The sequence below is a fragment of the Lichenostomus cassidix genome, unplaced genomic scaffold (assembly GCF_008360975.1).
Source record: "Lichenostomus cassidix isolate B80296 unplaced genomic scaffold, HeHo_3.0 HiC_scaffold_38, whole genome shotgun sequence".
NCBI classification, from domain to species: domain Eukaryota; kingdom Metazoa; phylum Chordata; class Aves; order Passeriformes; family Meliphagidae; genus Lichenostomus; species Lichenostomus cassidix.
In genome coordinates, this window is record NW_028147440.1 from 1,118,501 (window position 1) to 1,137,208 (window position 18,708).

Consider the following 18,708-nt stretch of genomic DNA (forward strand, 5'->3'; position numbering starts at 1 on the left):
CCTAACCCGCCCCATAGACATCCCACAGTCCTATAAATATCCTACAGCAACCCCATAGCCCCAGCCTATAACCTGCCCTGTAGGGACCCCATAACCTGCCCTAAAGCACCCCATAACCTGCCCTAAAGGCGCCCTATAACCTGCCCTATAGACACCCCATAACCTGCCCTAAAGCACCCCATAACCTGCCCTAAAGGCGCCCCATAACCTGCCCTACAGGCGCCCCATAACCGACCCTAAAGCACCCCATAACCTGCCCTATAGACACCCCATAACCTGCCCTATAGGCGCCCCATAACCTGCCCTATAGGCGCCCCATAACCTGCCCTATAGACACCCCATAACCTGCCCTATAGGCGCCCCATAACCTGCCCTATAGGCGCCCCATAACCTGCCCTAAAGCGCCCCATAAGCATCCCCATAACCTGCCCCATAACTCCCTAACCAGCCCATTACTTGCCCCATAGACACCCCATAACCTGCCCCATAACCTGCCCCATAACTTTCCCCCATAACTCCCTAACCAGCGCATTACTTGCCCCATAGAAACCCCATAACCTGCCCCATAACTCCCATAGACACCCCATAACAAACCCCACAACCCCATAACCACCCCATGGATACCATAACCGACCCCATAACCCCAACCCACCCCACAAGCAGCCCCATAATTTGTCCCAGCCCCATAACCTGCCCCACAACCCCCGCCCGCCCCACAACCAGCCCCATACCGAGTCCCAGCCCCATAACCCCGGCCTGCCCCACAACCAGCCCCATAACGTGTCACAGCCCCATAACCTGCCCCACAACCCCAGCCCGCCCCACAACCAGCCCCATACCGTGTCACAGCCCCATAACCCCAGCCAGCCCCACAACCAGCCCCATAACGTGTCATAGCCCCATAACGTGTCCCAGCCCCATACCGAGTCCCAGCCCCACAACGTGTCCCAGCCCCACAACCAGCCCCATAACGTGTCCAGCCCCACAACCAGCCCCATAACCCCGGCCTGCCCCACAACCAGCCCCATAACGTGTCATAGCCCCATACCGTGTCACAGCCCCATACCGAGTCCCAGCCCCATAACGTGTCCCAGCCCCACAACCAGCCCCATAACGTGTCATAGCCCCATACCGTGTCACAGCCCCATACCGAGTCCCAGCCCCATAACGTGTCCCAGCCCCACAACCAGCCCCATAACCCCAGCCTGCCCCACAACCAGCCCCATAACGTGTCACAGCCCCATACCGTGTCACAGCCCCATACCGAGTCCCAGCCCCATAACGTGTCCCAGCCCCACAACCAGCCCCATAACCCCAGCCTGCCCCACAACCAGCCCCATACCGTGTTCCAGCCCCATAACCCCAGCCAGCCCCACAACCAGCCCCATACCGAGTCCCAGCCCCACAACGTGTCCCAGCCCCACAACCAGCCCCACAACCCCCGCCCGCCCCACAACCAGCCCCCCACAATCCCCTCCCCCGTCCCCACTCAGCGCCCCCCATTGCCCCTTTAACCCCCATTACCCCTTTAACCCCCATTGCCCCTTTAACCCCCCATTGCCCCTTAACCCCATTGCCCCTTTAACCCCCATTGCCCCTTTAACCCCCATTGCCCCTTTAACCCCCATTGCCCCTTTAAGGCTCCGTTGCCCCTTTAAGCCGCCATTGCCCCTTTAAGATGGACCCCCCCCTTGCCCCCCTCCCGTCCCCCCTCTCCCCCCGATCTGACCAATCAGCGCGGGGGGCGTGGCCCCGGCGGGGGAGGGGGCGTGGCCTGCGGACGGGGCGCGGGAGGGGTCATTCCGCGATCAGCTGCGGCCGCGCGGGGAGGTGAGGGGGGGGCGGCGGGAGAGACCCCCCGGGACCCCCCCGGGGCCTGAGACCCCCCCGGGACCCCCCTGGGGGGAGGGGCTGGGCCGGGCCGGGGGTCCCACGGGGCTGGGGGAGAGCCCGGGGGGGGCTGGGGGGAGTTGGAGAAGTTTGGAAGGGGGTGGGGGGTGATTTGGGGGAGGGCTGGGGGTCTCGAGGGGTCCGCAGGGGGTCCTGGGGGTCTTTGGGGGTCTTCAGGGGGGCTGGACAGGGGCGGTGAGGGAAGCTGGGGTCACCCTGGGTGGGTGGGGGTCCCCAAGGGGGTTATGGGGTGGGGGCTGATTTGAGGAGGGTCTTGGGGGTCTCGGGGTGTCTTTGGGGGTCTCTGGGGTTCTCAGAGGGGTCTGGGGGGTCTTATGGGGGCTGGGGGTCACCCAGGGGTGGGTGGGGGTCCTTAAGGGGTTATGGGGTGGGGGTGTTTGGGGAGGGGGCTGGGGGGTCTTGAAGGAGTTTTGGGGGTCCTGGAGGTCTCTAGGGTCTTCAAGGGGTCTCGGGGTCCTGGGGTGTCACCCATGGGTGGCTGGGTCCTAGGGTTATGGGGTGGGGGTGATTTGGGGAGGGGGGCTAAGGGAGTCTCCGGGGTTCTGGGGGTCTTGAGGGGTTATGGGGTCATGGGGGCACGCTGCTAATGGGGTCCCGGGTGGTCTGGGGGTCTCAGGGGGTTTTGGGGTCTCGAGGTCACCCATGGGTGGGGCAGGGGTCCCTGGGGGTCCTGGGGGTCTCAGGGGTGTCCTGGGGTCCCGGGGTGGGTCTCGAGAGGGTTGTGGGAGTCCCGGGGTTCTCGGGGTCGGGGTGTCTGGGGGTCTCAGGGGGTCCTGGGGTCCCGAGGGCACCCATGGGTGGGTGGGGGTCCCAAAGGGTCCCAGGGGTGAGGGTGTTCTCAGGGGGTTCCTGGGGTGGGTCCCGGGGGATCCTGAGGGGTTTCTGGGGGTCCCAGGGTGGCTCTCGGGGGGTTTTGGGGGTCCCGGGGGTTCTGGGTGTCCTGGGGTGGTTCAGGGGTCCTGAAGGGTGGTTCTGGGGGTGCCGGGGGTCTCAGGGGTCTCGGGGTGGTCCTGGGGGGTTTGGGGGGGGGTCACGGGGTGGCTGCTAATGGGGGTCCCGGAGGGGGTTCCTGGGGGTCTCAGGGGTTCTGGGGTCTCGTGGGGGGTTTTGGGCGTTCCTGGGGGTCCCGGGGGGTTCTGGGGGTCTCGGGAGGGCTTATGGGGGTCATGGGGGCTGTAATGGTCCCAGGGGGTCCTGGGGTGGTTTTGGGGTCCCAGGGTGGGTCTCGAGGGGTTTCTGGGGTCTCAGGGGGGTTCTGGGGGTCTCAGGGGGGTTTTGGGGGTCCCGGGGTGGGTTTTGGGGGTCTCGGGGGTCTCGGGGGGCACCCATGGGTGGGTGGGGGTCCCAAAAGGTGTCCTCGGGGGGGGTTTTGGGGTCCTGGGGGGATATTTGGGGAGGGGGCTGGGGGTCCCATGGGGGTCTCTGGGGTGGGAATCTCCCCATTTTCCCCCAATTTTGGGGTCACCCGGAGTTCTGAGGAGCCCCCCGCCCCAATTTGGGGGTCCCGAGACCCTCCTGTGACTCCCCCTCCCCAATTTTGGGGTCTCCCCATGTCCCCCCAGTTTTTAAAACCCCAAAATTCTCATAAATTTTTTCCCAAAACCAGAGAATTTTGGGGATCTTGCTGATGTTTTTTGGGGTCCCATCCCCCATTCCCCCATTTTTGGGGTCCTGTGACCCCTGGCTGACCCTTGGGTGACCTTTCTGTGACCCCTGGGTGACCCCAGACCCCCAAATTTTGTCCCCTATTTTTAAAACCCCAAAATTCTCATAAATTTTTTCCCAAAACCAGAGAATTTTGGGGATTTCAGTGATGTTTTTGGGGTCCCATCCCCATCCCCTCATTTTTGGGGTCCTGTGACCCCTGAGTGACCTCTCTGTGACCCCTGGGTGACCCCAGACCCCCCAAATTTCGCCCCCCAGTTTTTAAAACCCCAAAATTCTCACAAATTCTCTCCCAAAACCAGAAAATTTTGGGGATCTCAGTGCTATTTTGGGGTCCCATTGCCCATCTCCCCATTTTTGGGGTCCCGTGACCCCTGGCTGACCCCCGGGTGACCTCTCTGTGACCCCTGGGTGACCCCTGACCCCCCAAATTTCGCCCCCCAGTTTTTAAAACCCCAAAATTCTCACAAATTTTCTCCCAAAACCAGAAAATTTTGGGGTCAATCTGTGATATTTTGGGGTCCCATCCCCACCCCCCAATTCGGGGGTCCCGTGACCCCTGGCTGACCCCCGGGTGACCTCTCTGTGACCCCTGGGTGACCCCAGACCCCCCAAATTTCGCCCCCCAGTTTTTAAAACCCCAAAATTCTCACAAATTCTCTCCCAAAACCAGAGAATTTTGGGGTAAATCTGTAATATTTTGGGGTCAATCTGTGCTATTTTGGGGTCCCATCCCCACCCCCTCAATTTGGGGGTCCCGTGACCCCTGGGTGACCCCTGGGTGACCCCAGACCCCCCAAATTTCGCCCCCCAGTTTTTAAAACCCCAAAATTCTCACAAATTCTCTCCCAAAACCAGAAAATTTTGGGGTAAATCTGTGCTATTTTGGGGTCCCAGTGCTGTTTTGGGGTCCATTCCCCACCCCCCAATTCGGGGTCCCGTGACCCCTGGCTGACCCTGGGTGACCCCTGGGTGACCCCAGACCCCCCAAATTTCGCCCCCCAGTTTTTAAAACCCCAAAATTCTCACAAATTCTCTCCCAAAACCAGAAAATTTTGGGGTAAATCTGTAATATTTTGGGGTCCCATCCCCACCCCCCATTTTTGGGGTCCCGTGACCCCCGGGTGACCTTTCTGTGACCCCTGGATGACCCCAGACCCAAATTTTGCCCCTTATTTTTAAAACCCCAAAACTCTCACAAATTTCCTCCCAAAACCAGAAAAATTTGGGGTAAATCTGTGCTATTTTGGGGTCCCAGTGCTGTTTTTTGGGGTCCCATTCCTCACCCCGCCAATTCGGGGGTCCCATGACCCCTGGCTGACCCCTGGATGACCTTTCTGTGACCCCTGGGTGACCCCTGACCCCCCAAATTTCGCCCCCCAATTTTTAAAACCCCAAAATTCTCACAAATTCTCTCCCAAAACCAGAGAATTTTGGGGTAAATCTGTGCAATTTTGGGGTAAATCTGTAATATTTTGGGGTCAATCTGTGCTATTTTGGGGTCCCATCCCCACCCCCCAATTCGGGGGTCCCGTGACCCCTGGGTGACCTCTCTGTGACCCCTGGGTGACCCCTGGGTGACCCCAGACCCCCAAATTTTGCCCCCCAGTTTTTAAAACCCCAAAATTCTCATTAATTTTATCCCAAAACCAGAGGATTTTGGGGTAAATCTGTGATATTTTGGGGTCCCATTCCCCACCCCCCATTTTTGGGGTCCCGTGACCCCTCGGTGACCCCTCAGTGACCCCTGGCTGACCCCTGGGTGACCCCAGACCCCCCAAATTTTGCTCCCCAGATGCCGCTGGCGCGCAGCGTGTCGGTGAGCTCCCTGCCGGGGCTGGAGGACTGGGGTGGGCCTGGAGCCCCCGAGAACGTCGTGCTCTTCGAGGTGGCCTGGGAGGTGGCCAACAAAGGTGAGACCCCAAAAAAATCCTAAATACACCTGGGAGGTGGCCAACCCCCAAAATACACCTGGGAACCCCAAAAATACACCTGGGAACCCTGAAATACACCTGGGAACCCCAAAAATACACCTGGGAGGTGGCCAACAAAGGTGAGACCCCAAAAAATCCAAAATCACCCCAAAAAAATCCCAAAATCTGACTGGGAGGTGGCCAACAAAGGTGAGACCCCAAAAATACACCTGGGAATCCCAAAAAAACCCAAAATCTACCTGGGAACCCCGAAAATCCACCTGGGAGGTGGCCAACAAAGGTGAGACCCCAAAAATACACCTGGGAACCGCAAAAACCCAAAAAAACCCCAAAATACACCTGGGAAACCCAAAATCACCCCAAAATCTACCTGGGAGGTGGCTAACAAAGGTGAGACCTCAAAAAAATCCCAAAATACACCTGGGAACCCCGAAATCCACCTGGGAGGTGGCCAACAAAGGTGAGACCTCAAAAAACCCAAAATCACCCCAAAAAAAAATCCCAAAAATACATCTGGAAACCCCAAAAACCAGCTGGGAACCCCAAAATACACCTGGGAAACCCAAAATCCACCTGGGAGGTGGCCAACAAAGGTGAGACCCAAAAAAAATCCCAAAAAAATCCCAAAATCCACCTGGGAGCCCCGAAATACTCTCTGGGACCCCCCAAAATCCCTCCAAAATCTCCCTGGGATCCCCCAAAACCCATCAGGAGCAGCCTGGGACCCCCAAAACCCCTCCTGTCATCCCCCCAAAATGGATATTTGGGGCCACCTGGACACCTCTGGACCCCCAAAAATCCTTCTGGGACCCCAAAATCCACCTGGGCTCCCCCAAAAACCATCTGGGATCCCCAAAATCCACCTGGGACCCCCGAAATTCACCTGGGATACCTAAAATCCCCCTGGGATCCCCAAAATCCACCTGACACCTCCAAAATCACCCCAAAAATCCACTTGGGACCCCCCAAAATCCCTCCCCAGGATACCTGAGACCCCAAAAAATCCCTGCTAAAGCCCCCCAGGGACACATGGGACCCCAAAAAATCCCTCCTGAACCCTCCCAGGGACACCTGGGACCCCCAAAATCTCCCCTGATACCCCCAAAGGACACCTGGGACCCCAAAAAATCTCCCCTTAACACCCCCAGAGATACTTGGGACCCCAAAAAATTCCTCCCAGGGACACCTGGGACCCCAAAAATCCCTCCCCAGGATACCTGAGACTCCAAAAAATTCCTCCTAAACCCCCCCAGGGACACCTGGGACCCCCAAAATCCCCCCAGGACCCCCTGAATCCCCCAAATTTGGGATGGGAGGGTGTGGTCCTGCCCCATCCCATGATGCTTTGCGGCTTTGAGGAGGGCCGCGGTCCATCAGGGGTTAACCGGCGGCCGCGGTGCATTGTGGGAAACTCCCAGAGCATCCTCCCCGCGGTGCATTGTGGGACGTTTCCTGCCGCGGGGCATGCTGGGATACTCCCGGGGGGGCGGGTCCAGCGCCCGCCGCGGGGCATTGTGGGAAACTCCGGCATCACTGTCCCACAATGCACCGGGGCGGGGGGCTGGGGGGTCCTGAGGGGGTTTTAGGGGTCCTGAGGGATTGGGGGTCTCAGGTGTCTCTGGGGGCTTTGGGGTCCTGGGGGTGTTTGGGGGTTCTGAAGGATTTTGGGGGTCCTGGGTGGATTTGGGGGTCCTAAGGGGTTTTGGGGTCCTGGAGGGGTTTTTTGGGGGTCTCAGGTGTCTCTATGGGGGGTTTTGGGGGGTCCTGAGGAGGTTTTTGGGGGTCTCAGGTGTCTCTGGGGGGATTTGGGGGGTCCTGAGGAGGTTTTTTAGGGATCTGAGGAGGTTTTGGGGGGTCCTGAGGGGGATTTTGGGGGTCCCAGGTGTCCTGGATTGGGATTTATGGGATTCCCAGGTATCCCAGATTGGGGTTTGGGGATTCCCAGGTGTGTCAGATTGGGATTTGGGGATTCCCAGGTGTTCTGGATCAGGATTTATGGGGTCCCAGGTTGGGGTTTGGGGATTCCCAGGTGTCTCAAATCAGGATTTACGGGATCTCAGGTGTTCTGGACCAGGATCTGGGATTCCCAGGTGTCTTGGATTGGGATTTTGGGGATTCCCAGGTGTCCTGAGTTGGGATTTATGGGATTCCCAGGTATCCTGGATAAGGGTCTGGGATTCCCAGGTATCCCAGATTAGGATCTATGGGATCCCAGGTGCCCCAGATTGGGATTTGGAGATTCCCAGGTGTGGCAGATTAGGATTTATGGGGTCCCAAGTATCCGAGACCAGGATTTGGAGATGCCCAGGTGCCCCAGATTGGGATTTTGGGGTCCCAGATGGATTTAGGGACCCCCTGACCCTTTTCCCCTCAGTCAGGGGGATCTACACGGTGCTGCAGACCAAGGCTGATCACCAGTGGGGTCTGTGGGGTTTCAGGTGTCCCAAATTGGGATTTATGGGTTCTCAGGTGTCTCAAATCAGGATTTATGGGATCCCAGATGGATTTAGGGACCCCCTGACCCTTTTCCCCTCAGTCGGGGGGATCTACACAGTGCTGCAGACCAAGGCTGATCCAAAGGGCATCCCAGGTGTTCTGGATTGGGATTTGGGGATTCCCAGGTGTCTCAAATCAGGATTTATAGGGTCCCAGGTGCCCCAGATTGGGGTTTATGGGGTCCTGGGTTGAGGTTTGTGGTGTCCCAGGTGTCTCAGATTGGGATTTGGGGATTCCCAGGTGTCCCTGATCAGAATTTATGGATTCCCAGGTGTCCCAGATTGGGATTTGGAGATTCCCAGGTGTCTCAGATCAGGATTTGGAGATTCTCAGGTATCCCAGATCAGGATTTGTGGTGTCCCAGGTGTTAAGGATTAGGATTTATGGGGTCCTAGATATCCCAAATCAGGATTTATAGGATCCCAGGTGTTTTGGGGTTGATTTAAGGACCCCCTGACCCTTTTCCCCTCAGTGGGGGGATCCACACGGTGCTGCAGACCAAGGCTGATCACCAGTGGGGTCTGTGGGGTTTCTAGGTGTCCCAAATTGGGATTTATGGGATCCCAGGTGTCTCAAATCAGGATTTATGAGATCCCAGATGGATTTGGGATCCCCCTGACCCTTTTCCCCTCAGTCGGGGGGGATCCACACGGTGCTGCAGACCAAGGCTGATCCAAAGGGGATCACAGATCAGGATTTTGGGGTTCCTGGATGGATTTAAGGACCCCCTGACCCCATTTCCCCTCAGTGGGGGGGATCTACACGGTGCTGCAGACCAAGGCTGATCCAAAGGGCATCCCAGGTGTCCTGGATCAGGATTTTTGGGATTTAGGGACCCCCTGACCCCATTTTCCCCCCTCAGTGGGGGGGATCTACACGGTGCTGCAGACCAAGGCTGATCACCAGTGGGGTTTCAGGGGTTTCCAGGTGTCCCAAATTGGGATTTATGGGATCCCAGACGGATTTGGGATCCCCCTGACCCCATTTTCCCCCGTCAGTCGGGGGGATCTACACGGTGCTGCAGACCAAGGCTGATCCAAAGGGCATCCCAGGTGTCCCAGATTGGGATTTGGGGATTCCCAGGTGTTCTGGATCAGGATTTATGGGATTTAAGGACCCCCTGACCCTGTTTCCCCCCTCAGTCGGGGCGATCTACACGGTGCTGCAGACCAAGGCTGATCACCAGTGGGGTCTGTGGGGTTTTAAGGGATCTCAGGGATCCCAAATCGGGATTTATGGGATCCTAGATGGATTTAGGGACCCCCTGACCCCATTTTCCCCCCTCAGTGGGGGGGATCCACACGGTGCTGCAGACCAAGGCTGATCCAAAGGGGATCACAGATCAGGATTTTGGGGTTCCTGGATGGATTTAGGGACCCCCTGACCCCGTTTCCCCTCAGTCAGGGGGATCTACACGGTGCTGCAGACCGAGGCTGATCACCAGTGGGGTCTGTGGGGTTTCCAGGTGTCCCAAATTGGGATTTATGGGATCCCAGGTGTCTCAAATCAGGATTTATGGGATCCCAGATGGATTTGGGATCCCCCTGACCCCGTTTCCCCCCAGTCAGGGGGATCTACACGGTGCTGCAGACCAAGGCTGATCACCAGTGGGGTCTGTGGGATTTTAAGGGATCTCAGGGATCCCAAATCAGGATTTATGGGATCCCAGATGGATTTAAGAACCCCCTGACCCCATTTCCCCTCAGTTGGGGGGATCTACACGGTGCTGCAGACCAAGGCTCGGGTCACAGCCGATGAGTGGGGCGAGAGCTACGTGCTGGTCGGTCCCTACGTGGAGAGCAGCGTGCGCACCCAGGTGGAGCTGCTGGAGCCGCCCCAGCCCGCCCTGCGCCGCACCTTGGCCGCCATGAACGCCCAGGGCTGCAAGGTGGGTACCTGGGGGCACCTGGGGGGTGTCTGGGGGGTCAGGGATGGAGTTATGGGGTCAGGAAGGGAGTTATGGGATTGGGGGTTTCAGGGGTTGGGAGATACTTGCAGTGCCATGAACACCCAGGGGTGCAAGGTGGGTACCTGGGGGGTGTCTGGGGGCACCTGGGGGGCACCTGGGGGGGTCAGGGAGGGAGTTATGGGGTCAGGGAGGCAGTTATGGGGTCAGGGAGGGAGCTATGGGGTCAGAGAGAGATCTATGGGGTTTGGGTTCCCAAGGGTTGTGAGGCACCTGCAGTGCCATGAATGCCCAGGGGTGCAAGGTGGGGGTCTGGGGGCACCTGGGGGTATCTGGGGGTACCTGGGGGGCACCTGTGGGGTGTCTGGGGGGTACCTGGGGGGTCAGGGAGGGAGCTATGGGGTCAGGGAGGGAGCTGTGGGGTCAGGGATGGAGCTATGGGGTCAGGGAAGGAGCTATGGGGTCAGGGAAGGAGCTATGGGGTCAGAGATGGAGCTATGGGATTGGGGTTGGGGGAGATCCACAGCATCGTGAATGCCCAGGGGTGCAAGGTGGGCACTGGGGGGTGTCTGGGGGGTGTCTGGGGGCACCTGGGGGGTCAGAGATGGAGCTATGGGGTCAGGGAGGGAGTTGGGGGGTCAGGGATGGAGCTATGGGGTCAGGGAGGGAGTTACGGGGTCAGGGAAGGAGCTATGGGGTCAGAGATGGAGCTATGGGTTTGGGGTTCTGGGAGATCCACAGCATCGTGAATGCCCAGGGGTGCAAGGTGGGCACTGGGGGGCATCTGGGGGTACCTGGGGGGTGTCTGGGGGTACCTGGGGGGTGTCTGGGGGGTCAGGGATGGAGCTATGGGGTCAGGAAGGCAGTTATGGGGTCAGGGAGGGAGCTATGGGGTTGGGGGTCCCAAGGATTGGGAGATACCTGCAGTGCTGTGAATGCCCATGGCTACAAGGTGGGCAACGGGGGGTGTCTGGGGGGCACCTGGGGGGTGCCTGGGGGGCATCTATGGGGTCAGAGAGGGAGCTATGGGGTCAGAGATGGAGCTGTGGGGTCAGAGATGGAGTTATGGGGTCAGGGATGGAGCTGTGGGATTGGGGGTTTTAAGGATTTGGGGGGATCCAGAGTATCGTGAATGCCCAGGGGTGCAAAGTGGGCACCTGGGGGGTGCATCTGGGGGCACCTGGGGGGTCAAGGAGGGAGCTATGGGGTCAGGGAGGGAGTTATGGGGTCAGGAATGGGGCTATGGGGTCAGGGAGGCAGTTATGGGGTCAGGGATGGAGCTATGGAATTGGGGATCCCAAGGTTTGGGAGATACCTGCAGTGCCGTGAACACCCAGGGGTGCAAGGTGGGCACCTGGGGGGCACCTGGGGGTACCTGGGGGGTCAGGGATGGAGCTATGGGGTTAGAGATGGAGTTATGGGGTCAGGGATGGAGCTGTGGGATTGGGGGTTTTAAGGGTTTGGGGGGATCCAGAGTATCGTGAATGCCCGGGGGTGTAAGGTGGGCACCTGGGGGGTGTCTGGGAGTGTCTGGGGGTACCTGTGGGGTTGAGGAGGGAGCTGTGGGGTCAGGGGGGACATACATGGGGTCAGGGCAACACTTATGGGGTCAGTGGGGCACCTCTGGGGTCAATAGGTCACCTATGGGGTCAGTGGGACGCCTGTGGGGTCAGTGGGGCACTTATGGGGTCAGTGGGTCATCTATGGGGTCAGTGGGGCACCTGTGGGGTCAGTGGGACACCCAGGGGGTCAGAGAAGGGCTTATGGGGTCAGTGGGACATCTATGGGGTGGGGGAGGTTTGGGGCACCCAGGGAGGGTCCTGGGGTGACACTGGGGGGGTTTTGGGGTCATCTAAGGGTTTTGGGGTCCCGGGAGGGACAGTGGGGACACTGTGGGGGTTTTGGGATCACTGTGGGGGTTTTGGGGACACTGTGGAGGTTTTGGGGACACCTGAGGGGTTTTGGGGTCACCAGGGGGACAGTGGGGACACTGGGGGGTTTTGGGGACACTGTGGGGTCACTGGGGGTCACATCCCCCAAACCCGGGGTGCTTTGGGCTTTGGGGACACCGCGGTGACACTGGGAGGGTCATTGGGGACACTGTGGTGACACTGGGGGTTTTGGGGTCACCAGGAGGGACACTGTGGGGACGTTTTGGGGTCCCGGGAGGGATACTGGGGTCACTGGGGGGTTTTGGGGACACTGGGGGGACAGTGGGGACACTGTGGGGGTTTTGGGGTCACCCAAGGGTTTTGGGGACACTGGGGGGACACTGGGGTCACTGAGGGGGTTTTGGGGACACTGTGGGGTCACCGGGGGTCACATCCCCCAAAACGGGGCGCTCTGGGCTTTGGGGACACCGCGGTGACACCCAAGTGACCCCCAGGTGTCCCCAAGGGGGGGGTTGGTGACACCCAGCCCGCTCGGCTCTCCCCTCCCCCCACCACGAGGTCACGTGGTTTCTATTTTTAGCCCCCCGCCCCTCCCCCCAGCTCCCATTTCCACACCAAAGGTCAGCTGCCCCTCCCCCACCCGCCTCCCAAAAATGGGGTGGGGGTCCCGAGGGGGGGGCTGCGACCCCCGGGGGGCTTTGGGGACACTTTGGGGACACTTTGGGGACACTTGGGGACGTCGATGTGGTTTTTAGGGGTCGTTTGTCCCGTTTTTAGGGGTTTGTAATTTCATTTTTAGGGGTTTTTAATTTCGCTTTTAGGGGATTTTTAGCCTCTTTGGGTTAATTTATCTCGTTTTTAGGGGAATTTGTCTCATTTTTTGGGTCGCTTAGCTCATTTTGGGGTCATTTAGCTCATTTTTGGGGTTATTTAGCCCATTTTTCGGGTCATTTAGCCCATTTTTAGGAGTTCCTTGTCCCATTTTTATGGTCATTTATTCCATTTTTGGGGTCATTTATCTCATTTTTTTGGGGTCATTTAGCCCATTTTGGGGTCATTTCGCCTATTTTTAGGGTAATTTTTTCCATTTTGGGGTCATTTATCCCATTTTTAGGGGATTTTTAGCCTATTTTGGGGTTATTTATCTTGTTTTTTGGGGTAATTTATTCCATTTTGGGGTTATTTATCCCATTTTTAGGGGATTTTCAGCCTATTTTTGGGTCATTTATCTCGTTTTTTGGGGTAATTTATCCCATTTTGGGGTCATTTATCCTATTTTGGGGTCTTTTAGCCCATTTTTAGGGTTATTCATTCTATGTTTAGGGTAATTTATTCAATTTTTAGGGTTATTTATCTCTTTTTTTGGGGTCATTTATCCCATTTTGGGGTCATTTATCCCATTTTTGGGGTCGTTTAGCCCATTTTAGGGTCATTTATTCCATTTTGGGGATCATTTCGCCTATTTTTAGGGTAATTTATCCCATTTTTAGGGTAATTTATCCCGTTTTTGGGGTCATTCAACCCATTTTGGGGTTATTTGTCCCATTTTGGGGTCATTTATCCCATTTTTAGAGGTTTTTAATTTCATTTTTAGGGGTTTTTTAGCCTATTTTTAGGGGTCATTTATCCCATTTCTAGGGGTTATTTTTACCGTTTTTAGGCTCATTTATTCAATTTTTAGGGATGTTTATCCAATTTTGGAGATCATTTATGTCATTTTTGGGGTAATTTTTCCCATTTTTAGGGTTATTTATTCCATTTTTAGGGTAATTTATTCCATTTTTAGGATCATTTAGCCCATTTTTAGGGGTTATTTTTCCCATTTTTAGGGTTATTTATCTCATTTTTAGGGTAATTTATCCCATTTAGGGTCATTTATCTCATTTTTTGGGGTCATTTAGCCCATTTTAGGGTCATTTATCCCATTTTTAGGCTCATTTATCCCATTTTTAGGCTCATTTTCCCTACTTTTTGGGGTCACTTATTCAATCTTTAGGGGTCTTTCATCTCATTTTTTTAGGCTCTTTTAGCCTATTTTTAGGGTAATTTGGCTGATTTTTAAGGTCATTTATCCCATTTTAGGGTCATTTATACCATTTGCGGGAGAGGTTTATGTGATTTTTGGGGTTTTTATCCCATTTTGGGGTCATTTATCCCATTTTGGGGTCATTTATCCCATTTTGGGGTCATTTATCCCATTTTGGGGTCATTTATCCCATTTTTGGGGAGGCTCATCCTAATTTTTTGGGTTACTTATTCCATTTGAGGGAGGTTTATCCCATTTTTGAGGTCATTTACCCCATTTTGGGATTTGGGATTTTCCCATTTCAGAACACAAACCACCCCAGGAAATCCCATAGGGTCATTTTGGGATTCTGACCATTTTGGGATCCCCAAATTTTGGGTTTTGGATGCATTTTGGGGATTTTTTGATGGAGATGACCCCAAAAAAGGGGATTTAGGGTCACCCTGGGATTTGGGATTTCCCCATTTTGGAGCTCAAACCAACCCATAGGGCCATTTTGGGATTCTGACCACTTTGTCACCTCCCAAATTTTGGGGTTTTGGATGCATTTTGGGCATTTTTTTATGGGGCTGACCCCAAAAAGAGGCTTTGGGATGGCCCTGGGATTTGGGATTTCCCCATTTTGGAGCTCAGGGGATCCCATAGGGTCATTTTGGGGTTCTGACCATTTTGGGATCCCCCAAATTTTGGGTTTTGGATGCATTTTGGGCATTTTTTTAGGGAGATTACCCCAAAAAGAGGCTTTGGGATGACCCTGGGATTTGGGATTTCCACATTTTGGAGCTCAGGGGATCCCATAGGGTCATTTTGGGGTTCTGACCATTTTGGGATCCCCCAAATTTTGGGTTTTGGATGCATTTTGGGCATTTTTTTAGGGAGATTACCCCAAAAAGAGGCTTTGGGATGACCCTGGGATTTGGGATTTCCACATTTTGGAGCTCAGGGGATCCCATAGGGTCATTTTGGGGTTCTGACCATTTTGGGATCCCCCAAATTTTGGGTTTTGGATGCATTTTGGGCATTTTTTTAGGGAGATTACCCCAAAAAGAGGCTTTGGGATGACCCTGGGATTTGGGATTTCCACGTTTCAAAGCTCAGAGGATCCCAAAGGGCCATTTTGGGGTTCTGACCACTCTGTCATCCCCCAAATTTTGGGTTTCAGGTCCATTTTGGCCGCTGGCTGATCGAGGGCAGCCCTGAGATGGGGTTTAGGGTCACCCTGGGATTTGGGATTTCCACATTTTGGGCCACAAACCAACCCAGGCTCCTCTCCCAAACCATTTTGGGGTTCTGATGATTTTGGGATTCCCCCAAATTTTGGGGTTCAGATGCATTTTGGGCATTTCCTGATGGGAATAACCCCAAAAAGGGGATTTAGGTTCTCCCTGGGATTTGGGATTTCCACATTTCACAACACAAACCACTCCAGAGAACCCCATAGGGCCATTTTGGGGTTCTGACCACTCTGTCACCCCCCAAATTTCGGGTTTTCAGGTCCATTTTGGCCGCTGGCTGATCGAGGGCAGCCCTGAGATGGGGTTTAGGGTCACCCTGGGATTTGGGATTTCCACATTTTGGGCCACAAACCAACCCAGGCTCCTCTCCCAAACCATTTTGGGGTTCTGATGATTTTGGGATTCCCCCAAATTTTGGGGTTCAGATGCATTTTGGGCATTTCCTGATGGGAATAACCCCAAAAAGGGGATTTAGGTTCTCCCTGGGATTTGGGATTTCCACATTTCACAACACAAACCACTCCAGAGAACCCCATAGGGCCATTTTGGGGTTCTGACCACTCTGTCACCCCCCAAATTTCGGGTTTTCAGGTCCATTTTGGCCGCTGGCTGATCGAGGGCAGCCCGGCCGTGGTGCTGCTGGACGTTGGGGCGACGGCGTGGAGTTTGGAGCGCTGGAAGGGCGAGTTGTGGGAGAGCTGCGCCATCGGCGTGCCCTGGTACGACAGGGAGGCCAACGACGCCGTGCTTTTTGGGTTCCTCGTCGCCTGGTTCCTGGGAGAGGTGAGATTTGGGGTCCCTAATGGGGTTTGGGGTGTTCCCATGGGTGTTTGGGGTGGATTTTGGGTGGTTTTGGGGGTGTTTGGGGTGGATTTGGGGTGCCCTGGTACGACAGAGAAGCCAATGACGCTGTGCTTTTTGGGTTTCTGGTGGCCTGGTTCCTCGGAGAGGTGAGATTTGGGGGAATTTGGGGTCCCTAATGGGGTTTGGGGTAGTTTTGGGGTGGATTTGGGGAGATTTGGGGTGGTTGTATGGGATTTGGGGTGCCCTGGTATGACAGAGAGGCCAACGACGCCGTGCTCTTCGGGTTCCTGGTGGCCTGGTTCCTGGGAGAGGTGAGATTTGGGGTTTTTGGGGTCCCTAATGGGGTTTGGGGTATTTTTGGGGTATTTTGGGGGAGATTTGGGGTGGTTTTGTAGGTGTTTGGGGTGGATTTGGTGTGCCCTGGTACGACAGGGAGGCCAATGACACTGTGCTTTTTGGGTTCCTCATCGCCTGGTTCCTGGGAGAGGTGAGATTTGGGGGAATTTGGGGTCCCTAATGGGGTTTTTGGGGAGATTTGGGGTATTTTTGGGGTGGTTTTAGGGAGATTTGGGGTGCCCTGGTACGACAGGGAGGCCAATGACGCTGTGCTTTTCGGGTTCCTGGTGGCCTGGTTCCTTGGAGAGGTGAGATTTGGGGGTTTTTGGGGGATTTGGGGTTCCTGAGGGGATTTGGTGTGTCCCTGATGGGATTTGGGGTGGATTTCGGGTGGTTTTGAGGGGATTTGGGGTGGTTTTGGGGTGCCCTGGTACGACAGGGAGGCCAATGACGCTGTGCTTTTTGGGTTCCTTGTCGCCTGGTTCCTGGGAGAGGTGAGATTTGGGGTTTTTTGGGGGAATTTGGGGTCCCTGAGGGGATTTGGGGTATTTCTGAGGGAGTTTTGGGGCTCAGGTGCCACCCCCGGTGACATTTGGTGACATCTGGGGACACCGACAGTGACACTGGGGGGTCCTTAAGAGGTGTCTGGACCCACCTGGGAGGTGTGTGATGTCACCAGGTGAGGCAGTGACACCTGCACCTCCCCCGGGCTGTGCTCAGGTGCCACCTCAGGTGACCTGGTGACACCTGGGGACAGCGACAGTGACACTGGGGGGGCTGAGGACAGTGACAGTGATGTGACAATGACAGTGGGGTGGTCCTTGTGTGACCCTCAGGTGTGTGTGATGTCACCAGGTGAGACAGTGACACCTGCAGCCTGCCCAGGGCATGGCTCAGGTGCCACCCCTGGTGACACTGGTGACACTGGTGACATTTGGTGACATTTGGTGGCATTTGGGGACATTTGGTGACAGTGACAATGACACTAGGGGGGTGCTTAGGAGGTGTCTGGACACACCTGGGAGGTGTGTGATGTCACCAGGTGAGGCAGTGACACCTGCAGGCCCCCTGGGCATGGCTCAGGTGCCACCTCAGGTGACACTGGTGACACCTGGGGACAGCGACAGTGACACTGGGGGGGTTGGGGACACCGACAGTGATGTGACAATGACAGTGGGGTGGTCCTTGTGTGACCCCCAGGTGTGTGTGGTGTCACCAGGTGTGTGTGTGATGTCACCAGGTGTGTGTGTGATGTCACCAGGTGTGACAGTGACACCTGCAGCCCCCCCAGGGCATGACTCAGGTGCCACCCTTGGTGACATTGGTGACATTGGTGACGTCTGGGGACAGTGACAGTGACACTGGGGGGTCCTTAAGAGGTGTCTGGACCCACCTGGGAGGTGTGTGTGACCCTCCAGGTGTGTGTGATGTCACCAGGTGTGTGTGTGATGTCACCAGGTGTGACAGTGACACCTGCAGCCTGCCCAAGGCATGGCTCAGGTGCCACCCCCGGTGACATTTGGTGACACCTGGGGACAGTGACAATGACACTGGGGGGTCCTTAAGAGGTGTCTGGACCCACCTGGGAGGTGTGTGTGACCCCCAGGTGTGTGTGACGTCACCAGGTGTGACAGTGACACCTGCAGCCCCCCCCGGGCTGTGCTCAGGTGCCACCCCAGGTGACATTTGGTGACATTTGGTGACATTTGGTGGCAGTTTGCGGCGCAGAGCGAGGAGCGGCTGTTCATCGTCGGTCACTTCCACGAGTGGCTGGCCGGGCTGGGCTTGGTGCTGAGCCGCGCCCGCCGCTTGCCCGTGGCTACCATCTTCACCACGCACGCCACGCTGCTGGGGAGGTACCTGTGCGCCGGGAGTGTCGACTTCTACAACAACCTGCATAGTGTGAGTCACACCTGAGCACACCTGGGCACACCTGGGGACACCTGGGCACGCCTGGGGACATGGGGGGACATGGGGACACACCTGGGGACACACCTGGGCACATGGGGGGACATGGGTCAGTACCTGTGCGCCGGGAGCGTGGACTTCTACAACAACCTGCACAGCGTGAGTCACACCTGGGCACACCTGGGCACACCTGGGGGGTCAGGGACACACCTGGGGACATGGGGGGACATGGGTCAGTACCTGTGCGCCGGGAGCGTCGACTTCTACAACAACCTGCATAGTGTGAGTGACACCTGGGCACACCTGGGCACACCTGGGCACACCTGGGAGCACACCTGGGGACACCTGGGGGGTCAGGGACACACCTGGGCACATGGGTCAGTACCTGTGTGCCGGGAGCGTCGACTTCTACAACAACCTGCACAGCGTGAGTCACACCTGAGCACACCTGGGATATACCTGGGGACACCTGGGCACACCTAGGGTCATGGGTCAGTACCTGTGCGCTGGGAGCATCGACTTCTACAACAACCTGCATAGTGTGAGTCACACCTGGGCACACCTGGGCACACCTGGGGGGTCAGGGACACACCTG

The 18,708-nt window shown here is 56.4% G+C and overlaps 1 protein-coding gene and 2 long non-coding RNA genes across 12 annotated transcripts in view; 2 read left to right on the top strand and 1 right to left on the bottom strand.

The window, feature by feature from the left end:
• Positions 1-176: 176 nt before the first annotated feature.
• On the bottom strand, positions 177-497 carry LOC146422918 (uncharacterized). The gene is made up of 2 exons (XR_014847827.1): positions 457-497; positions 177-391 (listed from the first exon to the last, which is right to left on the bottom strand). It is a non-coding gene; the product is annotated as an uncharacterized LOC146422918 (long non-coding RNA).
• A 1,179-nt stretch (positions 498-1,676) lies between these two features.
• GYS1 (glycogen synthase 1) overlaps positions 1,677-18,708 on the top strand; it is a 35,622-nt gene continuing 18,590 nt past the window's right edge. For 4 of the 5 annotated variants that reach the window (XM_085045698.1, XM_085045699.1, XM_085045700.1 and 1 more), the window contains exons 1-5: positions 1,677-1,830; positions 5,372-5,489; positions 9,713-9,894; positions 15,657-15,848; positions 17,922-18,107. In XM_085045698.1, the coding sequence (XP_084901824.1) occupies positions 5,372-5,489; positions 9,713-9,894; positions 15,657-15,848; positions 17,922-18,107 (678 nt within the window). In that variant the 5' untranslated portion in view covers positions 1,677-1,830. Of the gene's footprint in view, positions 1,831-5,371; positions 5,490-9,712; positions 9,895-15,656; positions 15,849-16,066; positions 16,181-17,921; positions 18,108-18,708 lie in introns of those variants that run through there. The other variant, XM_085045702.1, reaches the window with a different exon arrangement.
• LOC146422920 (uncharacterized) lies at positions 7,372-9,607 on the top strand. 6 transcript variants are annotated; one of them, XR_014847873.1, is made up of 6 exons: positions 7,372-7,424; positions 7,456-7,486; positions 7,695-7,787; positions 8,101-8,442; positions 8,965-9,089; positions 9,472-9,607. It is a non-coding gene; the product is annotated as an uncharacterized LOC146422920 (long non-coding RNA). The 6 variants fall into 6 exon arrangements; XR_014847875.1 differs by having other exon boundaries at positions 7,379-7,517; positions 7,665-7,787; positions 8,101-8,131; positions 8,216-8,442; XR_014847877.1 differs by lacking the exon at positions 7,695-7,787 and having other exon boundaries at positions 7,379-7,570; positions 8,101-8,131; positions 8,216-8,442.